At 36.1% G+C, this 23674-nt stretch overlaps 1 protein-coding gene across 2 annotated transcripts in view; it reads left to right on the forward strand.

The window, feature by feature from the left end:
• The window catches only part of ESF1 (ESF1 nucleolar pre-rRNA processing protein homolog), a 58873-nt gene that overhangs the window by 13889 nt on the left and 21310 nt on the right, over positions 1 to 23674 (forward strand). For both annotated transcript variants that reach the window (XM_007165269.2, XM_007165270.3), the window contains exons 7-9: positions 157 to 271; positions 1947 to 2094; positions 8235 to 8396. In XM_007165269.2, coding sequence (XP_007165331.2) covers positions 157 to 271; positions 1947 to 2094; positions 8235 to 8396 — 425 coding nt within the window. The remainder of the gene's footprint in view (positions 1 to 156; positions 272 to 1946; positions 2095 to 8234; positions 8397 to 23674) is intronic.

Raw genomic sequence — 23674 nt, forward strand, 5'->3', positions numbered from 1 at the left:
CTAACATTGTTTGCTTCATCTACATGTGTGTTCTGTAGAATCTCTTATATGGTGTGTATGTATACACTATACCTAATTAGAAGAGAATCTAAACTCTGGTTGTTTATCACTGCAGCATATGTTTAAATAAAATTGTTTTTTTTCTTTGTTTCTTAGGTTTATACCAGATGATATTACTTTTGATGATGAGCCCAAGGATGTAGCCTCAGAAGTGGATTTAGCAGCATATAAGCCAAGATATTTCACATCTGCTGCAATGGGAACATCAACGGTATTTCTTAACTTTAGAAAATATATAGCTGGACTCCATTTCTTTAAGAAAAGAGTTATTTACTTACAGCATCTTTAGAAATGGAAAGGATTCAAAATTTTAAAGCATAAGTACAAATAGAAATCAACCACAGGTGTATTTGCATTTTTATCTCCCACATGTGTTGGAACCTATTTTCAAATTTTTGTTGTGCCTTTAAGCCTGAGTCAATTACCTGCAAATGTTTCTTTTTTCTCTTCTATCTTTCCCATACTGTGTTACTTAACTAGATTCTTTAATAAGTAATATGTTAGTTATTAATATCCTAGGGAATAGGGGTAAGGAGGTAACAGATTACTTCAAATCACAGTTAAAACCAGTGGAAATTTAAAATAGAAACACATTTTTTCTGCAGATATGATCCAAAATTCTAAAAACAATTGAAGTAGAATAATTCAGGACTACTAGATGTCACATTAATGCTTAATAATGAACAACCAAAAGATTTTTATTGAATTAGTTTGTTACTTAGCTGCCCAGTTTCTGTGCTCTTCTACTCCATATACCTTCTATCCACAGCTGGACTCTGCAGCAGCCATACAGGCCTCTCATTGCCTTTCTTGTGACAAGCCACTGTGCTCTTCTGAGGATAGGCCAGTGGCAGAAAGAGAGCTGCTGTATCTGTCACTTGCAGCCTGTGGGTACTGTGTGGCCTTAATTAGTTACTGAGTACAGGGAAACCCCACCAGTATGCAGTAAGTGAAGTCTAAAAGATTCAGTCACATAAAATGTAGGATCATGTTATTTTCAAGACTAAAAAATGGGCAAGCCTATCCAGCCAGCCAATCTGGAGTTTCTACGGTCTGGCTGTATCATCCACATCTGTTCCAGTTCCATCAGTGGTTTTGTGGTTATCAGCTCAGTCTTAATTATCAGAATAAGAATAATTCTGAATGGTGACTAGCTGGAATTTCTCTGACAATGGCAACTATTTTAAGGATTGGATCTCTTGGTGCCCATTTTGTTGTCCGGAACTGGAAAGATTAGCCTGAGGGGGAAAAAAAGCAAGGATGTGGGACCTGCCCTGTCATGAAGATTAAACCTCTAACTGGACTCTGAGAATGGGGGCTGCATAGAGGACAGGAGCCAATCACAAGACCGATGATGTTATAGATGAATTCCTGTGTCGTGGGGGTTTACTGTACTTCCAACGAATAGATGCCTTTTTCATCAGTGGCTCTTAATCTCTTTTGGAAAATGGACCACACTGAGATTGTGTTGAAAGCTTTATCAGCAAATTTCAGACAGTTTGTAGACCTCCTGAAATGCCTAGAACTCCAGGTGAAAAACATGTCTTGACTCATTCATAGTAATGTTACTTATTTCACTAGTGCATTTTCTTGTTTCTTTTCACCACAATCAGTCCATACACTGATGAATTTTTACTCCAAATAATAGAGTACCTTTCATATAGTAAAGAGTTAGGAGGATGAAGGCACAGGTTAATTGAAATGGTTCCCTTTCCACAGGTAGAAAACTTTTCATTAAGCATGTTATTTATTATTTGTTTTAGCACGTCTTAACTTTTTTAGTTTATTGTTAAACATACAAGTTAACGATAAATATTCTTTAACAAGTTTGGGTTGCTGACATTTCCATTTTTATTTGTTGTTTTTTTCTTATTCATTGGTGAAAGGTGGAGATCACTTGGGATGAGACAGATCATGAAAGAATTACAACACTCAACAGGAAATTTAAAAAGGAAGAGCTTTTGGACATGGATTTTCAAGCCTACTTAGCTTCCTCTAGTGAAGATGAAGAAGAGATAGAAGAGGAGCTACAAGGTACTGTTCATCTTTTGGTGTTCTACATTTGTAAGCATTTAGATACCTAATCTAGACTTACTAATGGAAATAAGTTTGACAGTAGCTTAAAAGGAAATATCAAACTAATCTTCAAACTGTCTGTGAAGCAAGCTCACATACACAGTATTATATATACTTTTAGATAGTAATTGAAATTTTTTATTTAAAGGTGTTTTCTTAGCCTGAATTTCTTTAACCAAAAACACTTTGAAACCCTGACCTCACAAAAAAAGTCTGGCCTTTTAGACTAGTCATGATTGTTGTAGTTATGCATTACTTAAACTAGTAAAATGCTTTATTACCCCCCCCTTTTTTAAACTAAGAGCTTCTTTTGGATTATTTTTTACATTCCATTTTTCTGCTCAATCGTTTACAAAGTAGACTCTTTCTGTTCATTTAGTGATTATCCTAGAAATCATGACTTGTATCCTTATTAAAGTTTAATGCTAATTAATATTTTTTACCCTCCTAGAGAATACAAGGAATCTTAAAACAACTTTCATGCTATTCTGTATATTGTAATTCTTAAGTCCCATAGGACGTTAATATTACTCTTTTGTTTAAATTTACCCACATTTTCCATACTACTTTTGCTCCCTATTCTTTTCTAAATCTCATACTTCTGTCTGGGATCATTTTCCTTCTGCCCTAAGTATATCTTTGATAATTTCCAGTAGTATCTACTGGTGTCAAACTCTTGAATTTTAGTTTAGTCTAAAAATTTCCTTTTTTGCCTTCATTTGTGAAGATATTTTCACTGGTAAAAAAATTCTAGGTGGACAGTCCTCCTGTCTCCACATTGAGATAATATCCTGCTGGCTTCTGGCTTCATTGTTGTTTTTGAGAAGTCAGCTGTCAGTCTACTTTTTTCAGTCTTTTGAAGGTTGCCTGGATTTTATTCATTGACTGCTTTTTTTTTTAATTTAATTTAATTTTATTATTTTATTTTATTTTTATTTTTTGTCTGTGTTGGGTCTTCGTTGCTGCACGCAGGCTTTCTCTAGTTGCAGCGAGCGGGGGCTACTCTTCGTTGTGGTGTGTGGGCTTCCCACTGTAGTGGCTTCTCTTGTTGCAGAGCACAGCCTCTAGGTGTACGGGCTTCAGTAGTTGTGGCACGCAGGCTCAGTAGTTGTGGCTTGCAGGCTCTAGAGCACAGGCTCAGTAGTTGTGGCGCACGGGCTCAGTTGCTGCATGGCATGTGGGATCTTCCCGGCCCAAGGCTTGAACCATGTCCCCTGCATTGGCAGGTGGATTCTTAACCACTGTGCCCCCAGGGAAGCCCTCATTGACTGCTTTTAAAGTTTTCTCATCCTTTTTGTTTTTCTGCAGTTTTAATATGAACTAAGAATAGATTTTTTTAATTTATTGTGCTTGGGGTTTGTTGAGTTTCTTGCATTTGTGGCATGGTATCTTTCAATCAGTTTTGGACTATTCTCAGCCATTATCTGTTCAGGTATTTCTTCTCCCCTCTCCTCTGGGACTCCAATTAAATATATGTTAGATCTTTTCACTGTAACTTCCATGTTGTTTCTCTCCTGTATTTTTTATCTATTGTATTTCTGTGCTGCTTTCTGAATATTTTTTCTTACCTATCTTCCAGTCCACTAATTCTCTTTTCAGCAGTGTTGAATCTGCTGATGGACTGTTCATTGAGTTAATTTTGATTATTATATTTTTTTACTTGTAAAAGTCCAGTTTGACTATTTTTCAGATCAGCAATATCACTTTTTAACGTTTTTTACTCATTGCAGTTATTTTCAGTGCCTTCTTTTGTTTCTGTAAACAGAGGAAACATGTTTTTGTAGTGTATGTCTGATAATTTCAGTATTTATTTCAAATCTTTTGGGGTTGATTTCTGTTACTTTACAAGATACTTCTCCTGTTCACTTGTATGCCTGGTTAACTTTTTGTGCTGGTATGATATTTGAGGTGAGAGTGTCTCATCAGAGAGGACTTTCATTTACTCTGGTCATTCTGGAACCACTTCACTCCAAGTTTTAAGACTTGAGGTTCCCTGGACCTAGTGGGTGATGCAAGTCTGTGTGAGAGCTAGTTTACTTCTGGTTGACCCTTGCCCTGGAGTATATCCTTTTGGGTCCCTACTAAATGTGGGGGTACTAGTTGGTTCTTTAACTTTGTCTTCTTGGCCTGCCAGGCTGCCAGAACTGTAGGTTAGTCTCACAGCTGTTTCTTTGGTAGATCAGTACATGCACTCAGGGCAAATAGGTCTTGAACACTGGGGTCATCTCTCTGATCACCATCTTCTCCTTGGTTTTGACTTGGTAATTCTTCACTAATTTGTCAGTTCTTTGAAGTTTTCTTTTTTTCTTTTTTAAATCCCTCTGAATCTTTTAAAAAGATTTTTTTAAACACTTCATCCAACTTGATGTCCTCAGTAAAATGGTTGGTCTGAAGTGTACCTAGCTTCCCATTAATGGAAGCAGAAGTTCTCAGATTGTCTATATCTTTATCTAAAAATTTTTTTGACAATTAAAACGATCGATGGTATATTTTAAAATTATATATGTTGTTTGCTTAAAATAGTTCCTTTTTTAAAAATAGGGCCAAAAAACCCCTTTTCCCTTATATTGGATCTGGCTCTGTTTGGAAATTTGGTTGCTTGATTGTAATTTTTTTTCTTTTTTTTTTTTTTTTTAATTTTATTTATTTATGTATTTATTTTTGGCTGTGTTGGGTCTTCGTTTCTGTGCGAGGACTTTCTCTAGTTGCGGCAAGCGGGGGCCACTGTTCATCGTAGTGCGCGGGCCTCTCACTGTTGCGGCCTCTCTTGTTGCGGAGCACAGGCTCCAGACGCGCAGGCTCAGTAGTTGTGGCTCACGGGCCTAGTTGCTCCACGGCATGTGGGATCCTCCCAGACCAGTGCCCGAACCCACGTCCCCTGCATTGGCAGGCAGATTCTCAACCACTGCGCCACCAGGGAAGCCCTGATTGTAATTTCTTATTAGTTTTTGGTTGGTACTCTCTCCCAGATATCTTCACACTTTCATTTTCATTTATTAGATGAATTCCCAACCATGCACAATTATAAGTAAGATAGAATTATGTGCTGACAGCAAATGAAGAACCATAAAAGTTAAACATAAAGTATTTTAAATTAGCAGGAGTGAATATTCTTACTTTTATTTATAGCCTGACATTTTTCATACCTGTCCTTTTGGGTTTTCTTTTGCATATATATTGTTTTTATAATTTATAATTTCATAAATGTAAAATGAAATAAATCCTAAAATGCTTCTTTAGTACTATCATAGGACCATTAAACCTTAACTTTCTTAAGATCCTATGATTTTAGGCTACTGAAGATACTGCTTCACTGATCTAAGTTTTTCATAAAGTATTACTCTTGAACTCTGTTCACGCATTGAATGGAGAATCATGTTTAATCATTGCAGTTTCTTTGTTCAGAAATCTCATATTAATAAAACCACAGGGCTTCCCTGGTGGCGCAGTGGTTGAGAATCTGCCTGCCAATGCAGGGGACACGGGTTCGAACCCTGGTCTGGGAGGATCCCACATGCCGTGGAGCGACTAGGCCTGTGAGCCACAATTGCTGAGCCTGCGCGTCTGGAGCCTGTGCTCCACAACAAGAGAGGCCGCGACAGTGAGAGGCCCATGCACTGTGATGAAGAGTGGCCCCCACTTGCCACAACTAGAGAAAGCCCTTGCACAGAAACGAAGACCCAACACAGCCATAAATGAATGAATAAATAAATAAATGAATAAATAAAAATAAAAATAAATAAAACCACATAATTTCTTAGGTATCTAATAGTCTTTGAAAAAGTGTATGATTTACAGTGGTACTTATATGGGCACAAAAGCCTTCACATTTAAGACCTTGATGGCTGTTGCTTGTTAATTTCTTTGCCATTCCAAACAGTTGAGTGACCATGTTATTTTTAGTGTATACAGAACAGCTGAGTCTTTCTCAAATAGCCTTTACATTTTTTACCCCCATAGATACACTAATTTATCTACTTTTTCTTTAATTTATATACCTATATGGTCATTTAGCACTTTTCTGAGAATTCTGGATAGTTTTTCTTTAGTAGCAGCTCTAAGATAAAGGAAAAAAGATCATTCCATGTATTCTTGAGAAGATTGAATACAAGTTTTCCAAATAGGTTTTCTTTGTTTGGTTTGGGAGAACTTAACTAGATTTTGAAATGACATTATTGAATACATTAGGGCAGCAAATATTATGGGAGGATAACCATTAATTTGTCAGTATATTCTTGTTAAGGTCTTGGGCTTTGCTGATTTCAAATCCTGACTTCACCACATAGTGAAGTTACTTAGGTTTTCTTAGCCCTCAAGCCTTTCTTTCCAAAGGTATGAAATGAGGATCATATTAGTACCTACTCATGGTTGGAAAAATTGAGATAATGTATGTAAAGTCTTAGCATACTACCTCATGTTATATGTTTTTACTTCTAAAACTTTAAGGATTAATGGCTTTTTGTTTGAAATATACTAATTAACTTTTTTAAAGCATGCATTTTTATTTTTCTTCAGTATTTTAATTGATTGCAAAGTCACTTTAATCTATAGTTTAGTACCTCTGATAGATACATTAGTATATTTGAATGCCTTAGAGTTACTGTATGTTCCTGTTGTAGTTTATAAGAGATCGTACCAGGGTTTCTTACATTTACAGTTAATTTTTTACTCCCTTTATATTATTAAGTCTTTCACAAAGTGTTGTCCTTGAATTGGGAAAAAACAGACTTCCATGAGTTAACCCACATTTTAGAGATTCAGAAAGTAAAATTTTAGTACTGGAAAAAAAATCAATTTAAAGTAGGCCATCAGAGACTTACCACTAAAATTTCAACCTGGAAGGAGCTTGCTTCTAATTATGTTTTCAGAAGTAAGCTTTTAATAGAAAGAAATACATTGCCATTTTGTTAATGTGTTCCTGATGTTTTATCCATTGAATTACGGGATACATGACAGAATTCCATCCAACATTATTATTGTGGCACAAAGCACAAACAGGAAAAAAATGAATTTCAGCTGTTTGAAAATGTAAAAGTGTGATAGGATGGAAAGAATGTCGTGGACTATTTTTTATTCATTTAGAGAAAAAAAACTATAAAAACATTTACTTAAACAATTTTTTTCACAACACCTTTTTGAAAATGTAAGGACAGTCTGTTAACATTGATGTTTCACAGCTGAATGCTTAATAATGTCAGACATATTTAGTGACCAGTTAGCCATAGCTCATAGAAGGGAGGGTCTTCTGTATGCTACTTCTAAATTTTCCTTTACTAGGGACATTTAGTCAATTCAGTAAGTCTGTATGTTTTACATTAAAACCCAGGTTCTTAATTTATGTTTTTGACTTGGAGAATTACAGTGGAAATATAGAGCAAACAAACTTTTCACGTATTAGTTTTCTTTGGTATTTTTTGCCCATGAATTTTATACTGTTCCGTTGTATTATAATTATTTTTATGAAATTAGGAAATGTAAAAGTGAGTATTTTCCACATGAGGAAATTAATTGCACAAACTTCTAATTTATTCATTTTAATTCTTAATGTATTAATGAGATCCTGAGAGTAAGCATGCTTGCTCACTATCAAATGGAAAGGACTCATTATTCTTTGTTTTGGATTACAGGCAACTTCCTTTATCTGTATCATCAGCATGAATGGCTAAATCCATTTATCAGATGCATCCCAACACTATTCAGTCTCCTTTTATTGACCATACATTTTAAAGCCACACTGTTGGATGGTGGGAGACATAAAGAGGAAAAAAGTGCCATCCCTGCTATCTTGCTTATAGGGTGGAAAAGTCCAAGGATGTTACATGACTACAGGATTATTTTGAAATATGAATTTTAATAAAAAGAGATTCCCAAGTATAATATTGTGACCATGCTAACTTATATTGCAACTGATTTTTATTATAAACAAGACCTAAGTCATTTAATTCATTTTGTATTAAGAAATTTAAGTCTGATTTTGATATTCTATTGTTATAGTGTATCTGACGTTGTTTAGAAGGGTGTTGCAGTGACTGAGATTAAACACTGAAGTTAGAAGTAAATTATTTCTGTGTATTAAATGAAATTGATATTTTTGTTAGGTGATGATGGAGTCAGTGTAGAAGAAGATGGGAAAACAAAAAGAAGCCAGAAGGATGATGAAGAACAAATTGCTAAATATAGGCAGCTCTTGCAAGTTATTCAAGAAAAAGAAAAGAAAGGCAAAGAAAATGATATGGAAATGGAAATTAAGTGGGTTCCAGGTAAGAATTAGATACTAACTAAATGTTCACTTGTTTTCCTTCGTTTTGGGATGTTGGATATAAAAGAAAAGAAGATCAACTCTTTGGAAACATAAACTTAAAAAAATCACGTTTTCAAGGAGTGTTTTGGTGAGGAAGATAACGTGATATTTGCATGCCTGATTTAATTCACTTTAGCACCAGCGTTTTCTACTCCTGCGGCTTATTCTTTGTCTCTTTAATTTACTAACTACAAATTATCCATTTATGAAAGTAGACCTTTCCTAGGTTTGATTCCAGTATTCTCAGGTTATAGAAATTTGAATCCAGGCACCATGTATTCTGAAGTCATTAAACTTTTTTTCAAAATATGTTATTAATAAGTGGACTTTTCTCCAGTAACTGCTACTAGACTAATTAGTGAGGTTTCACTAACACAAAATATGTAATACATAGTTTTCCATCTCAATTGTGCAATTTTTGAATATTTTTGAACAAAGAAGGATAGTATCGTAAGTGGTTTTTATAACTGCCTTGAAGAGTTCAATAACCTAATATTAGTACAATAACATTAAAACCACGTCAAAGCTAAACAAAGAAAAGCTAGGATAAATGAGGGTTGTTTTCTAGCATATGCATTTTTTCTTAACAATCCTGGGCAAATCAGCATGTACCTTTGCAAATAATGTGGGGTTTTTTTGCACATTACTGCTTTTTACATATATGTATATCTTTTAAAGGTAGGTATAATTTTTGACGAGGATTCAATTCTTTTAGCCTCAATTCGTCTCTAGATGAAAAAATACTACTTAGAGCACCATTGCATTAACTGTTCTATATTCAGTTACTTGTGTTTCTTACACTAGTATGTTTTTGCACTGAGAGTAAAACATCTGTTTTCTTAGGTTGTTTTTATTTGGTGGGGGGGAAACTAGGATATTTTGATATTTGAGGATTGATTGACTCTTGCAGTAAATTTATTAGGATATACACATATCTTCTGCCTATTTCTATAGGAACATGGTGCTGTGTTATAACCCATTTGTTTTAAATGTTTGGCTTTTGCAGGAAGTGGTGGTAAGAAAAAATGAAGTTTAGTAGTGTTATCATATGAACAGTGGTTGAGAGAACTCAATTAATTTAGCCTGGAGAGGAAAAGTCTAAAAAGTGACTTAATAGTTATTTTCAAGTACTTGGAGGCTGAGTATGTAAACAGAGACTTAATCTCACATACTACCTCAGAAGTCAGTGCTTTTACCAGTGGATAAAAGTTGAAGGAAAGTAGATTTCAGTGTAAGGTAAAGAGGAATTCTCTATATCGTTAGGATTGTTCATCAGAAGAGCACAGAGGCTGCTTTAAGGAGTTGAGTGTCCTTTGTCAGTAAGTCTCACAATAAGGCAATACAACCATACCACTCAGAGATGTGTGAAGAAATTTTTTTATATGAGGTCCTTGGATTTATGATTCCAGGAAATGTTGGATTCTGTCTTTCAGTCAAGTATGTTGTAATTGTAGCTTAATTCTAATCTTAGAATGAGCTTATTGAATGAAGATATTTTAAATGAACATATTTTAAATTGAGGTATTCAGGTGACTATTTGAGAAAGAAGATTTAAAATAAAGTTGATTGCAAAGTTTTATATTAAATATTTTAGAGCTATTTTGAGTGGGCCAGATCTAACCTTTGTCTTTATTAGTACAGTTATGTAGTGCAAATACCAAAAAGTGATACATAGGAAGATTTAAGCAGTACAGTTTTCCTAGGATAAACCTCACTTAGTCATGGTTCATTGTACTTTTTTTATATTCCTGGACTCAGTTTAGTAATGTTTCATAAAAGATTTTTGAACCTGTGTTAATGAGGAATATTTGTCTATAGTTTTCATTTCTTGAAATATCCTTAATTAGCTTTTGGTATCAGGGTAATGCTGATCTCATGTGATGAATTAGCGACTGTTCCCTCTTATATTTAGCAGTACATTTTTATCTTGACTTTGCTATTTGTGGATGTGATATTAATGTCATTTAAAATATTTTGAAAATGTAAAATGAAAAATTAGCATCTGTAATTCCATTACCCTTATTCGGCCACTGAATGATTAGGTAGATTGTGGTTTAATTTATCATTTCTCTGTTGTTGAATATTTTAGTCATGTTTCTGATCTTTCATTACAATAGGCCCATGGCATTGAAAAGAAATTTGATCTAAGGCTGTTACAATTCCCAAACCCACAAATATCAGTACTTCCTTAGATCTCTTCACTTTTATCACCAGCCAAGTAATAGGCTTGCTATTTTAGGGCCTTTTACTTATAAAAACAATTTTTTAACAAAGATGCTCATTCCCCCCCACCTACCCCATTTTAGAAACGTCTGTGCATGTGAGAACTTGTAGAGACCACAAGGAGAAGCTAATGCTGGCAGTCAGGCTCACTCATCAGTTAGTAACATGACTTCCTCACTCACATAGCCGCTTTACATATGCTGTGGATCAACCTGTGGTTCTCTCACAAGCTGTTAAAACTACCAGTGTCCAAGCCTCAAATTTTAAATCTCAGATGCCAAGCATCTAGAATGTTATAAATAATCTATAGCTTTTTCCATATTTTAAATTATTTTCATAGGCTAGCTTCCCAGAAATGGAATTACTAGGAAAGGACACGGACACTTTTTGTGTCTTGAGATTACTGCCAAATTGCTTTCCAAAAGGGTTGTACCGGTTTTTAATGCCTTCAACAATGATGAAAGTGCCAGTTTCATGGAATTATCATCAACATTCGCTATGTAATTTTTACTCTTAGATGAATTAAGGAAAGTTGATATTTTGCTATATAATGCATTTTTTAAAGTCTTTAACCATAGTATTTTTGAAGGCCCCGTATGGGGTATTATTACCCTGTGAATCTTTGGTATGGATGTGCACACAAGTGCGTGCGTGCGTTTTCTTTGTGTATGTAAATGTAAGGGGTCTTTTACATACTAGACATGTTAAATGAGAAAAATGAACTACTCTTTCAGGATCTCAGTTTACTTATTTGGAAAGTGGGACTAATAATACCTTTCTTGCTTAATTTGAGATATTATAGAGTACTTTGTAAGCTACAGAGTACTATTCGTGTCACACGTGTATTTTGTTGAATTTGTGTCTTAAGAAATGTATGTTCCCAGTAACAATTACCCTGAACCGCAGGACTTTTTTGATGTTATACTTCAGTAAACCACAGAGGGTCAGTATGAGATTATAGTATATCATGCATCAGTTTTTCTGTGGCTTGAATTTCCAAAATATTAAACTCTGCAGAAAAATAAGTACTCTTAATAATCACTAACAGTTGCTGCACTTGGCGTGGCTTGAAAGAAATTTTAGTTTAGACTGTTTAAACTTCCTATCTTTTTACGTTGGATTATACAATATAGTAACATTAGGAGTTTAATTCTTCGAGGGTAAGTGTTAAGGGAGGCAGATAACAGGTACATGGGTGTAACAACTGGAGTGAACTACTCTTTCTCTTGATGTTTTAGTTCCTCATGAAGGTGTGATAATACAGCGTTATTGAGATTATAAATGATTAAAAATGTTGAATTTTAAGATTTTTAAGGAACGTTGTAATCCATTGTTTTGATGTGGAGTAGCATTGCCCATCTCAATGTGTTGCTAATAAGGTATCCTGCCTGACTCATTTTGATGAGTAGAGAAAGTAACATGTAATTAGCATATTGAGACTTTATCGATGAATGTGCCTCATTAGGGAATTTGTAATATACATATAAATGAAGCATAATGAGTTTGATCTCATATGTTAAATAACCTCCCCTAATAATTTATGTGATAATAATTTTTTGTTGTAGATACTGCAAGCCGTGTATTTTAATCTTTGAAATTTCATCCAGAATATGAACAGATAATGACATGTTTCTTTGTCTGTAATCTTAAAGGAGATTAGATATGATAAAAGTCCTCTTTTTCTTAGTTATCTCCTGATTAATAGACACAGGTGAAAAGGATATCTGGTCTTTTTTCTACTCATCATCCTGCAGTGCCTCAACTTTCCTTCAAATATTGAGCATATGCCAAGAACCATTCTAGACACCACGTGAGCAAAACATACAAATCCTTGACCTCATAAAGCTTATATTTCTGGTTAAGGGGAGACAGATAAGTCTTTAGTAAGAAAAATATTTGAGCAGAGACTAAAGGAAGTGGAGGTCAGGGGTGAGCCATGCAGAGGAGAGTGTGCGAGCAGAGGGTATAACAAGTGAGTGGCCTTGAAGCTGTGGCTTATCTAGTGTGTTTGAGGAGCAGCACAGAGAACAGTGTGACCACAGTGAGTGAGTGAAGGAGAGAATAATGGATGATGTCAGAGAGGTAATGGGGCCAGATCATGAGGGTCTTGCAGACCATTTTAAGGGCTTGAACATCTCTGAGTGAGATGAGAAACCACTGGAGTGTTTAAGCTGAGGAGCAATAAGATCTGACTTGGTTTTTTTTCCAGTTTTATTGACATATAATTGACATATGTTACTGTATAAATTTAAGGTGTACAGCATAATAGTTTGACTTACCTATATTGTAAAATGATTACTGCAATAAGTTTAGTTAGCATCCATCATCCCATAGATATAATAAAAAGAGGAGCTGACTCATTTTTAACAGGACCAATCTGGCTGCTGTACTTGAGAGTAGATTAAAGTGGCAGGGAAGGACAAAATTGGGGAGATCAGTCAAGAGGCTATTGTAATAATCCTGAGATAATAAAGATTGTGGGTTGGACAGGTTTTCAAGGGAACTTCAGAAATTCTCTTCGTCACATGTAAGATGCCTATTATATATTGAAATAGACATGCCAAGGAGATAGTTGGATATCCAGTTTAAAGTTCAGGGAAGAGGTCAAGACTGGAGATTAAAAAATTGAGAATCTTCATTGTACAGATCTCTGTAAGTAAAGAACACCAACGGAGTGATTGTAGGTAGAAAAGAAAAGAGGTTCAAAAATTGATCCCTTGGAGTACTCCAGCATTTAGAGGTTGAGGAGAGGTGAACAGGGACCATCCAGAGGCAGCTGGGAAGAAGCTACCAGAAACAAAGGAGGAAATTCAGGGTTGTGGGGTATCCAGTGGCCAAGTGAAGAATGCATTTCAGTGAGAAGATGGGTCAGTAAAATACAGACTAAGAAAGACCATGGGATTTAGCAATGTAGAGACCATTGAAGAGTTTTGGTGGAATGGGGAGGATGAGCTTAATGGGGTTAGGAGAGAATGAGGAGTGGAATTGGAGACAGTTAGGAGAGACAACTCCTTTTTCTAAAATATTTGATGATTAGGAAGTTGCAGGCGTCATCACACTTCATCCTTAAAAAAATACTCTGACATGTAACTTCCAAACACAAAGACATTCTACATAAGCATGACGCTATTATCACACTAAGGGAATTTAATATCGTTAAAATAGTAGTCAAATTTCTCACTCATTCCAGTAATGTTCTTTACAGTGTTTTTTCCTGATCCAGGATCAGTCAGTTTTAAAGTGTCTACAATAGTTGACTTATAGAATACCCACAATCTGGATTTGTCTGATTGTTTCCTCACAATTCAGCTGAAAAATTTTTGGCAAGAATTTTCCATGAATGATGTTGTATACTTCCCATTGCTTCACATCAGGAGGCACATAATGTCAGTTTCTCCCATTTTTTGTGCTGTTATAACTTTGCTCACTCACTTAAGGTGGTGTCCTACTGATTTTTCCATCATAAAGCTCTATTTTTTCTTTTGTAACTGATAGGTAATTTGTGCAGTGTGTGAATATCCTGTTCCCCAGCATTTTACTTGGTGATGTTATAGATTTTTATAGATCCTTGCTTGAATCAGTTATTATATTGTTGGCTGCAAAATATTGATTTTCTGTTTCTGTCATTTCTTCTACATTTATTAGTTAGCATTCTAACTTATGCTAGTAGAACTCCCTCTAGAAACTGGAAGGGAAAGTGAGATCAAGAGAGCATTTTTCTTTAATATGAGAGGAAATAACAGCATGCTATATTACTTCTGGGAGTGATCCACAGACAGGAAAAAATGATGCAGAGAACTACATTCTAAAGTAGGCAAAAGCAGTTGGAATGTTTTTGCTCAAGTGGAGGAATTGGCCTTTGGTAGATGTACATGGACATTTCACCCATTGTAACAGGAGAGAAGGGAAGGAATATGGTCACAGAGGGTAATGAGTAGAAATGGTGGTGGGAACTTGTGGTACTCTTCTATTTGCTTATATTTTCCTAGTGAAATGGGAAGTAAAGTCATCAGCTGAGAGTAGGGATGAGGGGGGGAGGGGGTGATTGTAATGATGGACCATAATATCTATGTTGGGTTAGGAGGGAAATGAGGGTATATTGGGGGTGACGGATGGGGGAAAGATGAGAGGATTAATGGACTGTAGGTCCCTGTGAGACAAAAGAATTGTTAGCCTTGGGGTACTAGAGAGAATAAAATGGAAGGATTGGGGCTAGTGGTTGAGGAGTAGGATACTTGAAATTAAGATTATGGTGGGTTTGCAGTTTTGATAATGACAGTTCTAGTTATGGGGGGAGTTTCTGAGATTATAGGGAGTATGGAATAATAGTCAGTGAACTGTGAGGCACAGGGTGTTGGAACGGTCATCCGTGTGGATATTGGAATCACCAAGAATTGTGACAGGGCTAGAATTGGAGAGAGTGGCAGTGAGCCAAAGCTTAGCTCTTCAAGAAGTGAGGGGTGTGACTACAGTCATTAGATCTCTGCAGTAACGGGGGAGTAGGCGGTGTAGTCTGATAACATGTTACTAAAAGTTGGGGACTTTAGGAGGAAGACCAGCCAGTGGACTGGAGTTGGCAGTGAGTAGCAAGATGAACAGAGTGTGAGAGAGAAAAAGTCACCACCTAGAAGAGCTGCAGGAGAAACAGTGTCCTCAGAGAAGAACCACGTTTCAGTGAGACTCAAATTAGCAAGGGAATGAATAAAGAGGATTTTGTTAATAACTATTAATGACTGATTATGATGGACTAAGGTGTAGAAATGTTCTTTTGGGGGAAGGGTGGGAATGGGAATATTCAGCATATTTTTAGGAGAAGGGATGATTTGGAAGTTGTGGACTTCTTGTGATGACAGAATTAAATAGAGATAAAGGATATAATGAGATGAATACTGACCTCTTAAAGCTGTACTAGTGGTGAGACTGTCAGTGTCTGGGCAGATCTTGTCGGGAACGCCCAGAGCTGTGGGATTCTTAGTCTTTTGAAGGAGACATGGAAGGCAGAGAAGAAGGAAGGACTCCTTGCTGTCTCATCCCGCGAGAGGAGTCCTTGACGCCCACGCATGGAGGTGAGAGGTGGGGTCGCAGCTCCTCCTCCCTCTACTTACTCTTTCCTCCACGCTTCACAACTGTGGTTCTGTTTGATTCTGGTATCTGTTCTTTATCCTTTGTACTTCCTTTTTCCCCATCTTTATTCCATCTCCGTTTCTCTATTCAGTGACCCAATGGGAAGCTTAAACACAGAGACATTAATGACCTGTATCTGTGGCTATTGTGTTATTCATTCTTTATTTAGAAATAAAATGTTTTGAATCAGTTGGGCATTCATTTTGCTAGGCAGCCCGGTTTCAAACATTTTAATTTTCAGACATCTTAAAACCTGTTCACTATTTACTTTGGACTATATCTCTTATTTCCATTTATTGCCAGTGTATCCATTATTTGAAATATAGTCGCAAAACTGTTTTTTTGGTCAGAACTTTTAAAATAACCAGATGTTTAAAATTTTGAGTTCAGTGTAGAGGGGAGCATTAAATGGAAAACTAAAATAAGCTAAAAAGAATTTGCAGTTTGCTTCATGTTTTGGTGATGGGGAGGAAACCAGTTTGCAGTGCACTATCATAACTTGTACACAGCTAGTACATAGCTTGAATTTTAAAACTTAGGTGTCCATTCCTTCCTTAAATCATCCAGTTAACAGGTTGACTATAAGGGCCTTGTATGGTAATAAGCTGAAACTTTTACTGTGCCCCCGCCCCAAAAAAAGAAAAATTAAATCATTTGTGGAATATGTAATAAAAATGAGAAGCAAGTAGGGTTATCTAAAAACAGTGGTAGCACATTTTCTCCATAGAGTTGCCAGTAAATTTCTCAGAATTTCCTGGATTATTTTAACAATAATTTTCTGTTAGTATTAAGATTTAATTTTATTTTAAGTTTTCCAAGAAGCTTTTAAAAAAAAGATCTAAAGCAAAACTGAAGATATTTTTATAATAGTAGTAGTTTCAGAAAGTGCTAAAAATTCCCATACCTTTTGAAGTTTTAGGTTAATTGGTCTGCTGTTTTAGGATCCCAATTAAATATGTAAATCAATAAGTGCTTCTGGTTGCCAGCATCTAGGCTGATTCTCTTAATGTGGGCCTTTCCCTCTCTGCCGGTGTGTCATGTCAGTTGTACTGTTTGCATCTGTAGCTACTATTTCCAGACAGTAGTACTTTTTTTGACTTTGCCTTAGATTTACAATCTGCCCAGAGTCGGTTCAAGAACAGAGAGCGTGTTTCATGTATTGTTTTCCCACAGCCCACAGCTATGGTGATTTGTTTGAAGTTGTGAATTCTTTGGTCTTTAAAGCAGAGCTTTTGCCTATTCTATTTGAGGTTGTCCCACGTCATCATTCTATATACTGACTGCCTGGCTAGCACACTGTCATTTTTCACACACATGTTCCATGTGTTATTTTGACAGAATTCACTCAGACTACTTTCAGCAGTTTCATTATTGCTGTTCTTTTTTTTCTAAGATTGAAAAGTCATATAACCTTATACTACTTTAACACATTTGGTTTTTTTCCCAATTTTTTTGTGATAAAATATACATAACATAAACTTTACCATCTTAACTATGTTCAAGTGTGTAGTTCAGTGGTATTAAGAACATTCATACTATTGTGCAACCATCACGACCATCCATCTCCATATGCATTTTCATCTTTATAAAACTGAATCTCTATATCCATTAAACAACTCTTCATTGCCCCTCCCCCAGCCCCTGGCAACCACCATTCTACTTTCTGTCTCTCTGATTTTGGCTACTCTAAGTATCTCATATAAATGGAATCATACAGTATTGTCTTTTTGTCACTGACTTATTTCAGTTAGCAGAATGTCCTCAAGGTTCATCCGTGTTGTAGCATCCTTCTTAAGGCTGAGTAATATTCCATGGTATGTATGTGTTGTATATATATGTATATATGCCACATTTTGCTTATCCAGTTCATCCATTGATGGACACTTGGGTTGCTTCCATGTTTTAGCTATTACACATTCATTTTTATCCATTATCTTCTACAGGCACATGTAGTTGATTATACTCCCATTTTGCATTCTCCTTTTTTGTTTCATTTCTCATACTTATTTTTACATGTTTCTAAATAATCTTTTAATCATAATGCCTGCATCACATTCCATTGTGTATCTAATTTATGTTTTAGGCTCTTTCTAATGTTTCGCTATTATGGAGGACATAATAACCTTATATTGAATTTTCTTAGGGATAAATTCCTACGAGTAGAACATCTTCATGCCTCTTATCATTTATCTTGAAACAGTTCTGTCAATTCATGGTGCTAACTAAGGAGCTTCTTATTTTTTAATTTATGAAGGCTCCTCAGAAATGCTGATAAAATACACAAAATCAAATCTAGTTTCTACAGTTGGCTCAAGGTTTGAAGCCACATAAAGGAAAAGGCATAAGTACTTTCTATAGATCTTTGGTTTGATATAAAACTTAATCCCACTTTGGGACCATATGCCATGTTCCTGCGCTCTGAAAGATTTGCCAGCCTTTCTCAGTGCCCTTTTGGTTAGACCATTGTAGACAACTGCTCACTGACTATAATGCAATGATAATTTAAAACTTTGAGGTCCAAGGTAAAGCTGGTAAAAATATTGTAGCTTGGACTGGTAGCTAAGCAGGTTGAATCTGCAGGTATCTTGTGGAAGGGGCTCTGTATTATTTTCAGTACACAGTGACACTGTTTGCCTGATGTAATCTACTAGGGGAAGAGAGCGTACAAGTACTTTCCTCCCTCTCATGATAGTTTTCATTGAGGGTGGGGATAGTTCTCATCAAATGAGCTATCAAGAGATAGCCTTAGCTCAATCTACTCATTCAGTGACATGGAAAACTTTTATCTGTAAAATTATTTGGCATAAACTTGAAAATCTGATCCTATGTATGTCAAAAGATGAGTGCCAATAATTTGACTTGGGCGGGTTCCCTTGGTGTTTGGAATGATACGCCTCAGTGGTAAATTGAAGCATGCATTTCGAAGGCATATGCTTCTCTAAGAATTGGCTTGCGTAAATTAGGGATATCTGTCTGCCTTGGACTTCACCAAGCTTTTCCTAAGCTTTGTCACCTTAGATTGTCATAAAGTGTATTTCATTTTAGGTTTCCGTTGCTGCTTCTTTCTGTGGAAGCATAGAGAGATTTAAAAATATTTTTAAAGTAATTTATTTGGATTCATAATTTCGAGCCAGAAGCAGACTTCTCAGGGTGTGGGAACAGTTTGGTCTACGACCAGGATCACATGTGTGACAATGTCTAAGAAGCATGTCTTCTGATTAATAAGCTGCTCTGAAGGTTTTTAAAAAAAAAAAAAAAGCCAACGGAAAGCTTTGCGTATTTGCTGTTGAACACTGCAGGCTTCTAGGCATACGTGTTGTTAGTTGGTATTCCAAGATTCTGATATCTTTGGACCCAAAGAATGCTTGACCCATCATAGATTACTTTAGTAGATTTCTGTCAACAGAGAATCCCTAAGAATAGAAACAGTGCTAGCTTATAAAACAAGCCATGGATATATTGAAGTCCTAATTTTCAGTGTTACTTTCATTCTCTGTTAATTCTCATTCTGTAACTTTTTCAATGTTGCAGTGGAGGACACTGCCAATGAAATAAACTCTGAGTTAATTACAAATACTAGAAAAGGAGTAAACCTTAAATGGTACTCTACTTCAGAGATCCCCAACCAGCACACCACCTGTGGATTACAGATTTGCCCAGGTATTGATCCCTTTAGCCTTTAGATCAACCAGAGCCCCCAGTTTCGTTTCCTTCTCTGGTAGCCTCCTCCATTTACTCCAGTGTGCTGTGCAAGCATTATTTTTTATATGTCATAATAGGAAAGAGGTTGGGAAGACACTGCTTTCCTAATAGTTATTTGGGAAGTCTTTTTAGCCGTAGTCAGAATTACAGTTTACTTATATAAACTCAGCCCAGTATATGTGGAAGAAAATACTTAGATTGCAGCAAGAAAAATCTAGCTTAAAAGGTCGTTAAATATTGAAATGCTAGGGAGGTTGAAGTGCTTTTCATTTCATTTTTATTGAAGAAAGATTTTTTTGTTTAATTAATTTAGAAATGACATTTCGGTTGTACTGCAGCCTCAAAATGCCCTTATGTTAATAGCTTCTGTAGTTAGAACCTCTCCCAGGGAGGAAAACAATTAGACACCCCTAAGTTTCAAGCCATCAATTTACAGGTGGATTTTCCAAAAACAGTGTATAGATCGGGACCTTCTTATAATGAAGTTTGGGATAGCATTAGTAGTTTACTGCGATCATGGAAAGAGCGTAGAGGGCTTGTGTCAGAAGGTCTGAGTTTAGGTACCTACTGTTTTGATGGGGATTAAATGACAAAAGGCAGTGAAACCTAGTTTAGCACACAGTTGTCAAAGACTGAACATTTACTACCCTTTTTTTTTTTAAACAACTTTACTGTGGGAAAGTAGAGCATAGATACAAAAGGTAAACACTATGTATACAGTTTAAAGGAAAAGAATAAAATGAACAGCTGTGTACCCAGCTTAAGAAAGAACATTACCAACGTATGTGGTCGCCTGTGAGACTCCTCTGTTACACCCTATCAGAAGAAACTATGAAACTGCATTCCATATTAATCATCCCCCTTTTCTATACAATAGTTTTACCACCTATGCATGTATCCCTAAACAGCCTATATTTAGTTTTGTTAATTTTGAAGTTTATAAAAGCGTCCTCTGTGTATTCTTCTGTCAGTTGCTTTTTGCTGTTAACGTTCTATTTTTGAGAGTTATTCATAATCCATATGTGAAGACATGGTCCGTTAATTTTCACTGTTACATAGAATTCCATTATAGATATATCATAATATATCTGTTCTGTTGCCGGTTATTGTGGTATTTTGCTATTATAAACAATGTCTTTGTGAATATTCTTGGACTTGTCACCTTAGGTATATATTGAATTTCTTGGATATGTGTAGAATTTCTTGGTTGTACAGCATGCTCACAATTACCTTAACTAGGTCATGCCAAATTGTTTTCCCAGGTGCTTGTACCATTTTACTCTAACCAGTAGTGTGAGTTCCCATAGCTCTTTATCCTCACCATTAATTTATATTGTCAGGTGATTTTTTGCCAGTTGAGTATGTAAGTAATGGTATCTCATTATGGTTTCAATTTGTGTATTACTTTCAAATATTTGTTGAGTTCCTGCTCTGTGTGCCAGACTCTTCTCTGATAGCACTGAACAAAACAGACAAAGATCCAGGCCTTTGTGGGGTCCTACATTTTAGTGTCTGTGCACTGGGGGAGAGGGGATGAAGGGAATTGGTAAACAAATAAATAGGTAAAATAATCAGATGATGATTAAGGGCTATAGAAACAAAAGGATAAAACCTGGATGGGGAACGGAAGTTCATGGGTGGGAGTGGGTAGCCATTTAAAAAGGGCAGTAAGGGAAGGCTTCATTGAGAAAATGACGTTTGTACAAAGAGCTAATGGGAAAGACATTGCACCCTGTGTGTTATCCTGGGAAAGAACATTTCAGGCAGAGGAAGCAATAAATGCAAAAGCCCTGAGGGGAAAGCATATCTGATTTGTTCAGGAATAATGAGGCAGAATGAGCCAGGGAGTGGACAGTAATAGAAAGTGAGGGCAGAGAGGTGGCCAAGTCACAAAGGGTTTTGTAGACCTCTGGATGGACTTTATTAACTTTTACTTGAAATGCAATGGGAAATGGAAGTGACATGACCTAACTTAATGTTTTTAAAGAACTGCTCAGGCATTTGCCTAATTACTAATGAAAAGAATATTTTTTTTCCTGCTTTCTTATCTGTGAAATACCTATTCATGTCTTTTGACCATTTTTTATGTAGTGTTCCTTGTCTGTGTTTTAGTGATTCATAGGAGTTCTTCCTCTACTTGGAGTTCTTCCTATATTTTGGGCTTGTCTTTTATCAACTGTATATTTTGCACATAGCTTTTCCTAGTTTGTGATTTTCCTTTTTACTCTCTTCAGAGTGTCTTTTGAAGAACAAAAATGGTATAGTCAAGTTTATTAAACTTGTCCTTTTATTCTTATGTACCTCTAGTTCATATAAGTATATTCATTATAATCTCTGGATTAAGATACTCTTTCATCATTGGTCCAGCGTGACCTTCTTTTATTTATTTTTAGTAAAAAGTGAACCCACTATAAAAGCTAGAATTGTGTAACAACTTAAATTTATCCATCTGATCTCTCCTGCTTCCCCATACCTAAGAATAACCATCATCCAGATTTCAGTATTCACTCCTTTGCTTTCCGTTGTGTATATTTTCATCTAATTTATAAGTATTTCTGAAACGTCTGGGTGCATAAAAAGGAATGAAGTACTGATATATGCTATAAAGTGGATGAACCTTGAAAGTATTATGCTAAGTGAAAGAAGCCAGTCACAAAATGCCACATATTTTGTATGAAATATGCAGAACAGACAATAGAGACAAGAAATAGATTAGTGGTGGGAGGGTGGGGGGGGGGTGTCAGAGTGTCCTGCAGGGGAGAGAGATAGGGTTTCTTTTTGAGAAGAAGAAAATGTTCTAAAATTGACTGTGGTGATGGTTGCATGTATCTGTGAATGTACTAAAAAACATTGAATTTTATTCTTTAAATGGGTGAATTGTATGGTATATGAACTATATCTCATTAAAGCTCTTAACTTTGTTAACATTGATGGGAGATGGGTTTGTATCATTTGGGACTGATTTTTGACTTTTAAGTCCTTGATTCATCAGGAGTTGATTTTTTTTTTTTTTGGTATGATATAAGGTAGGAATCCAATTTCAACTTCTTCTACATGGCAGATCTTTTTTATCCTCTTCCATTTATTGAATAATCTCTCCTTTCCCCCAGTAATCAGACATGTCACCTCTGTCAGGTACCAATATTTCAAAACTGTGTGGATCTATTGGTTGGCTCTCTGTTTTATTGGTCAGTTAGTCACTCTGCCTAACCCTGGACCAGTAACACACTTCCTAGAACTGGATAAAGAGCACTAATGACCCATACACCCACCCCCTCCCTAGGCCAGTTGGTGTGAGCACTCTGTGAAGAAACCAAACGCTGCTGCAACCACCACCAGCAGCACCAACAAACACTTGAAGCTGCCGCCTTGTGCAGTATCTTCAGGGGAGAGCCAGGCTTCAGTTAGAGCAAGAAGATGAAGAAAATGTTCAGAGATACAATAATTGAGATACAGTAATTTTTATTGATGATGTACTGTGAATTCCAGGGAATTTAGTGGTAGAGAATTGAAGGGGGAGGGAGATAGTGACAGAGAGAGTGGATGTATAGTTAACTTCTGAGGATTAGAACACGGGAGATTAGGGGGAACCTGATGAATAGGGACTTTTGGTGATGACTAAGATGAATAAGGGATAAAAGGCACAGAGAGATTATTCCTGCTGGGTTCAAGATTTTGGTGGTGAGGCTGAATGTTGAGGATTAGGGAGGGAAGGGTATCTGCTTTTGCCATGGATGCGCCGAGCTGGTCACCTCTTAATCCTTTTCTGGGGAGGGGCAAATTTACTGTGAACTCAGGGCTTCCCCTTGACCCCTACTGATGTGAGTTTACAGGTAAGGAAGCCTGTGTAACTAAAAAGTACACTGTCTTAATTCCAGGGCCCAGGGGCCCACTTCTGAACCCTGTCAGGAAAGGGTTGGCCTTATTCCACAGTGCTCTCTTTTATCCCTGGCTTTTAAAATACTTCAGTGTTCTAGAGTTTCACTATGATATATGTAGGTAATTTTTTGCTTGGTAGCTTCATTTTTGCTTAGAATTAATTGGATACCCAGAATCCTGAAGATTAGTAACTTTCCATTCATTTTAAAATTCTGAGAACTTCTCAGCCATTTTCTCTTAAAATATTACCTTTTCCTCATCTTCTCTATTTTCTCCTTCTGGGAATCCCATTTGATATATGTGGTACCT

The sequence above is a fragment of the Balaenoptera acutorostrata genome, chromosome 15 (assembly GCF_949987535.1).
Source record: "Balaenoptera acutorostrata chromosome 15, mBalAcu1.1, whole genome shotgun sequence".
In the NCBI taxonomy this organism is placed as follows: domain Eukaryota; kingdom Metazoa; phylum Chordata; class Mammalia; order Artiodactyla; family Balaenopteridae; genus Balaenoptera; species Balaenoptera acutorostrata.